General features: G+C 37.2%; 1 protein-coding gene across 1 annotated transcript; it reads left to right on the top strand.

Moving 5' to 3' along the window:
• The first annotated feature begins 245 nt into the window (after window positions 1–245).
• Window positions 246–9,189, top strand: LOC311304939 (tripartite motif-containing protein 16-like protein). The gene is made up of 9 exons (XM_084432308.1): window positions 246–715; window positions 2,784–2,853; window positions 2,905–3,064; window positions 3,591–3,638; window positions 3,855–5,380; window positions 6,122–6,280; window positions 6,701–6,848; window positions 7,211–7,391; window positions 8,421–9,189. Exons 1-5 carry the CDS (start codon window positions 327–329, stop codon window positions 4,388–4,390), a joined length of 1,203 nt encoding a protein of 400 aa, XP_084288434.1. The 5' UTR covers window positions 246–326; the 3' UTR covers window positions 4,391–5,380; window positions 6,122–6,280; window positions 6,701–6,848; window positions 7,211–7,391; window positions 8,421–9,189.
• Window positions 9,190–11,460: the final 2,271 nt, after the last annotated feature.

Genomic DNA, 11,460 nt, shown 5'->3' with positions numbered 1-11,460 from the left:
TGTCCAGATATTTGCCCCAATTTCTAGTTTGGAGAAGATCAACTAGACTAGAGTTTAGAATTCTTAGTTTGTCATTCAGAAATAAAACTTTGCTCGGTTATTCATGAGCTTGAAACTCGTAATTTAATGTTTTTGACTCCATAGGGTACAGCAAGTGACTCTCCTTCACCAGGAATGAGGAAGCTGCTTTACAGACACTCCTGTTTTACACACGTCACTCAAACACAGAAACAGGAAACTATTTCAACTCCTCAGTTCAGAGAAACAGAAACTGAAGTATTGTTGAGCTGTTGTGTGTTTGTGTCTCTCTGTATTCATGCAGTAAAATGGCAGAAGCCAGATTTTCAGTGGATCAGAATGAGTTCACGTGTCCAGTGTGTCTGGATCTCCTGAAGGATCCAGTGGCCATTCCCTGTGGACACAGTTACTGTAAGATCTGTATTACAGACTGCTGGGATCAGGAGGATGAGAAGAGAGTCTACAGCTGCCCTCAGTGCAGACAGACCTTCAGTCCAAGACCTGCTTTAGCTAAAAACACCATTCTGGCTGAACTGGTGGAGAAACTGAAGAAGACTAAACTTCCTGCTGACTGTTACGCTGGAGCTGGAGACGTGCAGTGTGACGTCTGTACTGGAAGAAAATACAAAGCCGTCAAGTCCTGTCTGGTGTGTCAGGAATCTTACTGTCAAACTCAGTTTGACAGGAAAAGACTGCAGTGAGTCGAGCTGAAGGACGACTGGAGCGACTGAAGCAGGAGATCAATGATCTGAGGAGGAGAGACGCTGAGCTGGAGCAGCTTTCACACACACAAGATCACATCCAGTTCCTGCAGGTAACAGAGATCTAGAAGAACAGGATCATAGTGGACTTGAGCAAGATCCTGCTATGACAGAGAAACATTTCATGAGAGCAGAATGAGCCGTTGACTGAGATGTTGTCAGGAATTCAGTCAGATTCAGTCAAGTGTTGTGTTATCATATAATCATCAGTCAGACTCTCATCTGATCATCTTCTGTTTAAAGAGACACACTTACAAAGCCCTGGGAAATTTACCATTAAATATTAACTCATTTTTCCTTCTGGTTTCTTCTGTCTTGATGAAATCAGTGAACTTGATGGTATCAATATCCAGCCAACTAGATTTTTTCATCCTCTTTTAATGAAATGTTTTATTTCTACTAAAATAATTTCAGTAATTGGCACCAATATTGGGTCAGGTGATCTTCAAAGTTGATAATATTGATAATGTTGATAAAATTAAACAAACAAATTTCAATAGAAATTACATTGAGTATATTTTAGTTTATCATAAATGTGTGTCAGTTCATTCAGCTGCAGGGGCGGCTGGCCAATAGAGGGCGCTAGGACCTACTTAAGTTGGTCAAAAAGCTCTCTAAATATTACCTAATTGCATTTATACCATGTTCTGGGTGAATACTCGTTTCTGATTGGCTGCAGGGTGTCCATTAAAGTCCCTGTAAAGTCAAAATTAAGTATGTGTTCTGAGTTTGTCACACCACAGAAAAAGGTGTTATCAGCCACCCAGGCAAATTTGAATGATAAAAAAAGCCAGCAAGTACATAAAATAAGCTATCAAAATCTTGAAAAAATGAGCAGTAGTCTCTGCTCTCAAACGCTGGGGGCGTGTCCACTTGGCTGCGCTGAAACCACGCCCACTCGCGGGAAAGCTGCCGTCGCCACACTCAACTGTCACCGCTACAGCCGGAATGGATGCTCCTAGGTTTTACAAAGCCATACATGTTCGAGCCTGGACTACCTACTATAATTATAACATAAGCACACAAGGCAACTTACACTTATTGGTGGGCACGCACTGCCGACGATGGCACCAGTTGTCGGCGCGACGGGAGGATGAAGGCCGAGGCGGGAGATAGTCGGTTCGGCCCCATTCACCAGTAACAGCGGATTATCAGTGAATCCCAGTTGTCTCCGATGAAAGTTTATAAAACTATCCCGTGTAAAATGATCACTAGTACAGAGGCGGGTTTTGGCGGTGATCCTCAGCTGTCCATCAAGGTGGCTCTTCACAAAATTAATCCACCTCTTCTTGATGTGATGGTTTTTCGGAAATTTAAATAAGGACACCGATCTGTTTTGTACGTGATCGCATCCAGGTAATACGCATTTCCGTGACGAAGGCATAGCTAGCTACCAAACTGTAGGCTGTAGTAACTAATAGTACTGACAGTAACTCGCAATCGGCAAACTGATGTGAATGAATGTGCTATATTGTGGGGAGGTGCAGCGTCAGGGGCTCCAGTGCGTCATCAAGTAGAGGCGTGTCCAGGAGTAAAAATATAATTAAAATATAAACTAATGTTTTAAAACTGTGTTATTTGGCAAGTGACCATGGTATAAGCGGGTTAATGCCCTTCGAGGTGTCCATTTTCATGTATTAATGGACTTCGGTCGGACGGTTCACGCCTCGTCGGGCATTAACCCTTACTTAATATAAATGTATATAAATTATAATATATATAAATTATGAAATTACATATACAGATACTGAAATCCTACTTAAGTTGGCCAAAAAGCTCTCTAAATATTAGCTAATTGCATTTAATATAAATTTAGACTATACGACATTCATTTAAATAAAATAATTATTTTAATTATAATTTAAACAAATAATTAAGTGTCTGAAAGCATTACATTCAATCTGCTCTTACGTATATTTAGATTATATTATTATTAAGTGTCAAATACTAGAGTTTGTCGCATTAAATGATGAATATGAGAAGAATGTGCTGATTGTGTGAAAGTGCTGGATTGAAGCGAGTCACTGAAGAGAAGTCAAGTCAACAAGAGCCGCTCAGATCTGATATAGTGCAGGTTATTGGTTGAAGTGTGGAGATGATGAGTTTTGATTTCTGTTTTCTGTAGAGTTTCCAGTCTCTCTCAGCACCTCCTGAATCTACAGACGAACCCGACGTTTCCTTCAGTTCTCTCTCCTCTTTTGATGGCATGAGAGAATCTGTCCGTCAGCTGAGAGACAAACTGGAGGATTTCTGCAAAGAGGAGATCAAGAAGATCTCAGACGGAGGTAAAGTCCTGCGCCTCGTTAGACGTGTGGAGAAAGATCCCAAATCTGAACGTACAACCGTTTCCGAAATGTTCCTATGATTTAAAAAACGTCCATTTGCACAAAAATGTCCTTAAATGCATCCCAGTTTATAATTCAATTAAATTCAACTTTATTTCCAGACTCATGGTCCATCACAGTTATAATTAAAAATCACAGTTCATCTTAAATTCAAGTGCAATGTGAACAAGTCCATCAAATCCTCCTACAGAACGGCCACAAATATCTCTTGATGGTTCAGAAATACGGACTCATCATCGTGGACAAGCATTTATATACACATGACGGAGGATGAGATTCATGAAATTTAGGATCAATCCGATGTGTGTGTTTTATAAATGAAGCCCCTGGAGATTATTAATCTGCTCTCAGAAATGAGTCCATCATCTAATATTATATAGAGCATCATATTAGAAATGTCTCAGAAATGAATGTATTTTCTCGTGTCATTTCTCTTCACACTGTTCATGTCTGTTTATTTCCACAGTCACTTTCACCAACATGAATCCCAAGACCAGGAACGACTTCCTACAATGTGAGTCACTAGAAAACAAGCAGAAAAACTCACTGAATGTGTTCATGTTCTTCCTGTAGAAGGAGAAATAAATCATGATAGAAGAGTTTTATAATTGATCATGTAAATGATGATTTGCCCAGGATATTTGGTCAGCTGATTCATGAAGAGTTCAGATACATTAAAAGATCAGACAGATTCATAATTCCTGTTTCTGATGTGTTTTCTCTTCATCAGATTCCCATCAGCTCACTCTGGATCTGAACACAGTGAATAAACACCTCAGTCTGTCTGAGAGGAACAGAGTTATTACTGGCACTGACACAGAGCAGCCGTATCCTGATCATCCAGACAGATTTGATCGTTATTGGCAGGTGTTGTGTAGAGAGAGTGTGTGTGGACGCTGTTACTGGGAGATTGAGTGGACTGGGAGTTGTGTGTGTATATCAGTGTCATATAAGAGCATCAGCAGGAAGGGATCGGTTAATGAGTGTGCATTTGGATATAACGATCAGTCCTGGAGTTTGGACTGCTATTCCTCCAGATACACATTCATACACAATAACATACACACTAACATACATACTTCTCTCCCTGTAAAGCCCATCAGCAGAAGAATAGGAGTGTATGTGGATCACAGTGCAGGAACTCTGTCCTTCTACAGCGTCTCTGACACAATGAGCCTCATCCACACAGTCCAGACCACATTCACTCAGACGCTCTATCCTGGGTTTGGTGTTGGTTCTTTAGGATCATCAGTGAAACTGTGTTGATGTTTCAGAACAGATTGTAGAGAGATTTTACCCATAATACTTTGAGCTGCACGATAAATCAGTAACAGTGAGATACAGAGACTCTTATTTTAATTATCTTTAATATCTTAACTTCTGCCACAGAAATAACAGAATAAATGCACTGTCAGAAAAAAGGGTACGGTTGGGGTACATTTGTGAACACTTAGGGTACAAATGGTGAAGTTGTACCCTCAATGGGTCATAGTTAGACCTTAGGGTACTAATATGTACCATTTAGTGGTAAAAAAGGTACAAATATATTTCCAACTGTCAGAGGGTCCATGTTTGGACCATTTAATCCCCAAACAAAGGTACAATCTGTGACAAAAGGAGGAAGCCAAAGTGTATGAAATGGTAAAAGCTTATTAGGCTCTGCATCCACAGTGATCTCAACAATTCAGTGAACACATAATTGTCAATCACCCAAAATAGATTAAACAGAGCAAGATATTCATGTTCATGAGTTGTTGGTTATTTAGAAGAGATGCACAAAATAACCAAATATATTTCATAGCCCACATATTTACTGACTGTCACTGGTTCTGAACAGTACACAAGCACATGACCTTTTATAGATTATGCAGAGCATCAAGAAAAGTTTGAAACATAAAGCAAATGCAATAAAGTAGGTCTGTATTTTTAATTGAATTTTAAACTGTGTAATATAATAGCTGTTTTAACTTGTAAGATAAGTTTTAAGTTTTAATTTAGAGTTAAAATAAATACATCAAAGTATTTATTTTATTATTAAAGTATTTGCCTCAAAGTATACGCATTTGACCAGCCAATGGAATTGTAGCCCGCGCAGTGACTTCATGCGCGAGAAGAAGTTGGGAGGGACTGTTTGCACAAAAAACGACGGTTATTCCATGATGGCTGTCTCACTCCTGACGCTGTCGACGGAGGATCTTCAGAAATTGAAAGAAGCCGGAATAAATATCACCGAAGACGAAGCAAAGAAATTCAGAGGTATGTTTAGTGTTAAGTATTGTGAAAATTCGTTGGTTCCCTTTCGAGTTATGTGCACTTGACATTGTGTCTGTAACGTTAGGCCACAAAACGCGATGAGTTTGAACTGTTTCTATGGCCGCGCGGTCTCGCGGTAGAGTAAGTTAACGTTAAGTTATGCTAAAGTTATATCTTAATTTATGACTAAAAATACAAGTAATTGTTATAACAATAAGTTTAAAACGCAATAACCATACGTTGGTTTTGTCAGTGCAGTATTTTCGAAGAAAGGTTTTCCCTAACGAGTCAGTAAGTTAGTCCTGTCAGAGTCAACTGAGGCGAGGGCTCGGAGGAGATAGAGGCGTGCGTCAGTATCGAGCCCCTCCAAAAACAGAGAGTGAAGTTTGTTTACCATTTATCAATGTCTTTGAGCTGCTATTTTAAATAAGTTTGCTTTTAATCATACACTCAGAAAAAAGGTAACTGTTACTCTGGACATATTTGGCCTAGTACTTCAAGTGTACATATTGGTACCTTTTAGCTTTTGTACCTTAGGGTACTGACCCAGTGACAGCTTTGTACCTTTTTTCTGAGAGTGTATATCGAGTTATTATAGTGTATTTTTCTAAATTAAAGTAATAATTTATACTGATGAATTTCCATTGAAAGTTAAATTTTTTTTTTTAAAAAGACATTGATTTTATTGTTGCTGTTAAAACCTCAAGCTCACATTGATCATTTTTTCTTTTCTTTTTTTTTCAGAAAATGAGGTGGACACAGAGAACATGATCTCATTCATTTTAAAGGCTCCTTTAAAAAACAGTCCAAGTTCAACAAATTTGTATATGAGATGGAGGTGATAACACTAACACTAGAGCCAGTGCCAGCAGAATCCCAACAACAGACTTCGACTACAGAAATGCAAGTATAACATTGACTATTGTGTACTATATTTGTCCTATGTTTAGTGGTCGACCGATATAGATTTTATTTTCTTTTATGCCTGATGGCGATATCTTAGAATGCAGGGTGGCCGATAATAGGGCTCAACATTAACACTTGTCTGGGACAAGTGTATTTTTTTTTGAAGGGGCAAGTGAAAGAAATTTTACTTGCCTGACCGGACAAGTAGCCTGATTAAGCCATCAATAGCAATAAAATATGTAATAAAAAAAAGAAGAGAAATATTTGAATTCATTGTGCAGCTTTAAATTTATTATCTCTCTTTGTGATCATACAAATTTAAGGTAAGTAAATAGTGAATGACATGTATTTTTGAGGTTTAACTTTTATTATTATTTTAATTATTATTATTCTGTACTTTTATATTTCATCCAGTAGGAGATTGCTGTCATTGGTGAGGATTCATCCTCTATTGAGCGTCATGTGAATGTCCTGCATGTCTAGTACAGCAAGATGCGACTAGATACCTTGGTGGTCAAAGACCGAATGCAGCGAACTTTTGCATGGCGAAGAAACGAGATAAGAGGTAGGATTACTGTGGAGGATATACTTAAGAAATACCCTTTCTTAAAAACACCCTCAGGGGTCAGTGACATCACCGATTTTATATCAGTTCTCTGCTTAAAATAAATATTGAATGTTGATGTATACTAAAATTATAATTTACAGTTATAACTCTTTTTTTAAAAGCATTGTAATTTTCTAAACCCTCAGGTGAACAAATATATGTGCATTCAAGCTTAGAAATATTTGTACAATGATATTACTAAAGGGAAATGGCAATGAAAGAGGCCACATAGAATATTAAAATGTCTGATTTTATTTTTATTTTTTTTGTATTTTTAGTTCATGTGAAATGATTAACTTTCTCTTTCTGTCTATTTTCAGTTGTGTGATAAAGTTGACCGAATGAATGCATTCCATCAACTGTCAGCGCCAGCCAGCCAGCGCTTCAAGGATGGCTTTACCATTATTGTGCCAAAGGTGCTTGAGCTTGTTCAAAGAAATGCTCCATTAGCCAAAATCTACAAAGAAGCAAGAGAAGAGATGCTTGCAGAAGATCTACCAGGTATAAATTCAAATTCAAATTCAAATTTATTTGTATAGCGCTTTTCACAATACATATTGTTTCAAAGCAGCTTTACAGAAAGTGCATTTGTATAGACATAAAACATAGCGGTTTTGTGATAATCGATTTCTAAACTTTAAGGACTGGTAGTTTTGTTAATTAAAAGTATAGGTGCTCAACAAATACATTTGTTGAAAATGTGTGCTTAGTTTCCATACAGTATATCCTAGAAACTGATCTAGCGCTGGGCGATATGACCAAAATCTTATCACGATATGAATAATTTTATTTCACGATAATGATATATATCACAATATAGTTATTTTTGTAGGAAATAAACTAGTCCAAACTAAAAAAAAAAACTAGTCTATAAAAAATACAAGTCTAATGTAGAGTAAAACATTCTCAAACTTATTAAAGTAAACAATAATAAAATTAGAACAAGAAATGTAATTACAAGCTATAGGACAAAAAATTACAACAGAAAAAGGATAAATTAAATGTAAAAAAATATATATTCAGTTGTGATTGCTGTGGATTATTAGGCTGCTGTCACTTTAAAGGCTTAGTTCACAAAAGATGTCATCAATTACTTGCGTTATTCCAAACCGTAAGACTATTGTTCATCTTCGAAAACACAAATGAAGATATTTGAATTGAAATCTGAGTGGTTTCTGTCCCTCCATTGACAATCCACTCAACTACAACTTTGTTGCTTCAAAAAGTTTATAAAGAGTTATATCTAAATTTTCTGTCTGGGGTTGCCCTTTCATGCACAAATTGTATCATTGGTAAAACATGTATTCACCTGAAACCAGCTTGTAAACAATTTCATGCATTTTATGCAACATTTGTTGATATTTCCAGTTACTTTGATTTTAGCAAATTGCAGAAATATGACTAACAATGAGTAAAGGAAATTTGTTAAACTGTCATTTTGTAATACTCTGATACAGGTCCAGTTATTCAGTTCTGATGGATGTTGCATTGTTTTACTGATATGTTTAACATATTCTTTTCTTCTCACAGTTTGATGCTGATACTCCATACCCAACCATACAATTGGTAGAAACTGACTGAAAAATGGCTTTCTCCAAGAAGCTTCAAGTCCTTGTCAAAGTGGATGGTGTGGAGGTTTGTCTTTGCACAAATCTTAATTTCCATGTACATTTGTACCTACCTATGATTTACACTTCCATGCGAACACAGTCGAAGTTGACTTAAAATGGAGTATTATGAAACCAGGGCAAGAGATGGACTTTCAGGCCCTTTGACACATACTCTGCTAATGATAAATTGTTTGATCCTCAAGAATGTTTAAAAAGTTCAAATTAAATGTGTAGTACTGTGTTTGGTGAAATGTGTGTTTGTGATCAAATGTTTTAAGGGTATAAAGTTACAATTAATGAAATGTGTACTGCTGGTAAAAGATTGCTTTGTCATTCTTGATGTTCAAAACTTTTTTTAAAGTAGAACAATTTACTTAAAATGAGATCTTGTACTGATTTGAAAAAAATGAAATTTCTTTGTGATTCTTGATGCTAACATGTTTTATTACATGGTAAAAAAAAGGTTATTGAAATGTATTGTACTGATTTTGAAAAAATATAAATATAATATTAAGCTTGATATTCTATAATACAATTTTTGTATATAAAAGTAAAATTGCTCAATATGCATCCTGTTATGACACATTGTGATAGTGCTTAAAATATTCATCCTGTGAGAATGTAATAATTTTGAATGTTTAATAAATGATAAAGAGCATTCTGGCCTTTTTAATGTGTTGTATGGAGTACAAATTTGCCATCATAAGGTACAAAACGCTTGTCACTGGGGCAGTACCCTTAAAAGGACAAATTTGCACCTTATAAGGTACAATTTAGTCATGAGAGGTACATATTTGTCTTTGAAAGGTACATACTGCAAGGGTACTGATATGTACCCATGTATAAGGGTACAACGGGTGTACCCTTGAGGGTACTGCCCCAGTGACAAGCCGTTGTACCCCTAAAGGTACAAATTTTGCACATTTTTTCTGACAGTGTGGGTGTAATTAATCCTTAATAGAGACAATAAGAATGGTGTGTGTGTGTGTGTGTGTGTTTATTAAGCTATAATTGTATTGATGGAAATCATATTCAATTTGTTTTTATTGTTGTGACACATAATCATTTTATTATTACTATTAAAAGTAGGGTAAGTGTACCCATTAAGCCCATGTACCCTTTAAGCCCACTTTCAACTCTGAAGTCAAATAAAAAAAAAAAGAGAAAATAATATTTTATGCTGCTTATTTTAACCAATCCAGTGATTTGTTACTTCCCTGGCATTTTTAATTGCATACCAATTACATTTGTCAATGTTGAGTTAGCCCCACCCATGTGCATGCTGTCTCAGGGGACCTCACACAGAGTCACCCCAAAACTTTGGTGTTTCGGGACCCTTCAGAAATCAACACGTTTCAGCAATTTTTAGCCATTTCTTTGGTAACTACATTGATATTATGTCAAATAAGAGATAAATGTATTGTTTTATGTGTATGAACAAATAGTACTTTATCATTTTATATCATTTTCCTTTAAATGGAAAGTTTTATTAGCTTGAGGTCAAAGCTAAACTCTAGGTCAAACCATTAGCCTTACAGAAAGATAGACTGCCAAAGAATTAGGCATGTGAACTGCAAACAATGAATGTTTTGTGATTCATTTTACATTCATTTACAAATAAATACATCTTAAATTGTTTTGTAGAGAAGGTTATTTTTATAAATTAACTTTTTTTTTTAAGATGGGCTTAAATGGTAAAGTGCCACAAAACGCATGCAAACTATAGCCAACACAAGCTAACCTTGAATGAAAAAAACTTAACATTTCTCAATGTGGGCACAATGAAAATTACTATGATACTAGTCCACAGTATATTTAAGCTCCATGCATGTATTTGTGTCACGGACGCACACACAGGAAGGTAAGATCCAAGTGCAAGTTTAATAGGGTAATCCATAATCGTAGTCTTGCAGGCAGAGGTCAAAATCCAAGTAATCAATCCAAAAAAACAAGAACACAATCAGGAAATACAGGGAACGGAAGTGGCGTGATATAATACAAGGAATCCATGACAAACACTAGACAGGGTATATATAACAAGAACTAACAAATAATAACAGGGAACAGCTGGGTACAATGATGACGGGGAACAGCTGAGTGCAATGAACAGTGATTGGTACAGACAAGGATTGTGGGGAATGCAGTTCATGAATAGGAAGACACCGTGGAGACGAGGACCTCTAGTGGACACCAGTGATACACAAACAGACACTGTGACATATTTGTAAACATATCTTACATTTTTAAAGGAAAACATTGTCTTTTTTTTCACCATTACTTACTGTGGAACCATTTAAGCCCACCTTACTGAATGTGTTTCAATGAGGTATCCCTCTAATTGCAAACTTTGATACATTTTCTGAAAGTGTTTAATGATAACGTCTTTGTGCGCTTTTACCTTACTAACCTTTTAACCTTACCCTACTTACACACAAATTACACACATTCATTCAAATGAGATAGAGCCCGGTTTGTCCTAAAGTCCTGTATGTATATCCAGGCATAATTCGGGAGCCAAGCTGAGTTAAGGCTTGAGATTCTGGGCATGGAGAGGACCCAGAGGGACCCCACATTCCCCACAGTCCTGAGCCCCTGGGACCATCCGGCTCTGAGATACTGCCACTTCCTGTCCAGCTTTGGAAGGGCAAAACTCGGGACCCAAGCAGAGTTGGGGCTCTGGACTCCGGGCATGGAGGGGTCACCCAGTGGGCCCCCTATGCCGGAAGTATTGAGCCCTAACTCGGCTTTCTTCCCGATATATGGTCACTTCCAGTGGAACTTTGATCGGGCATAACTCCAGAATCAAGCCGACCTAAGGCTGCATACTCCCGGTGTGACCTGAGAATCCCCAGAAACCCCAAAGTCTGGAGCCCCAACTAGGCTTCCTTCCCGAGATACACCCGGTTAAACTTCCACCTTTGACCAGGCATAACTTGGGAGCTAAGCCGGCTTAAGGCTCC

This window comes from Rutilus rutilus, assembly GCF_951802725.1.
Source record: "Rutilus rutilus genome assembly, chromosome: 1".
NCBI classification, from domain to species: Eukaryota; Metazoa; Chordata; class Actinopteri; order Cypriniformes; family Leuciscidae; genus Rutilus; species Rutilus rutilus.
Note: the sequence above shows the minus strand (reverse complement) of the source record. Positions and strands in the feature narration are given on the sequence as shown.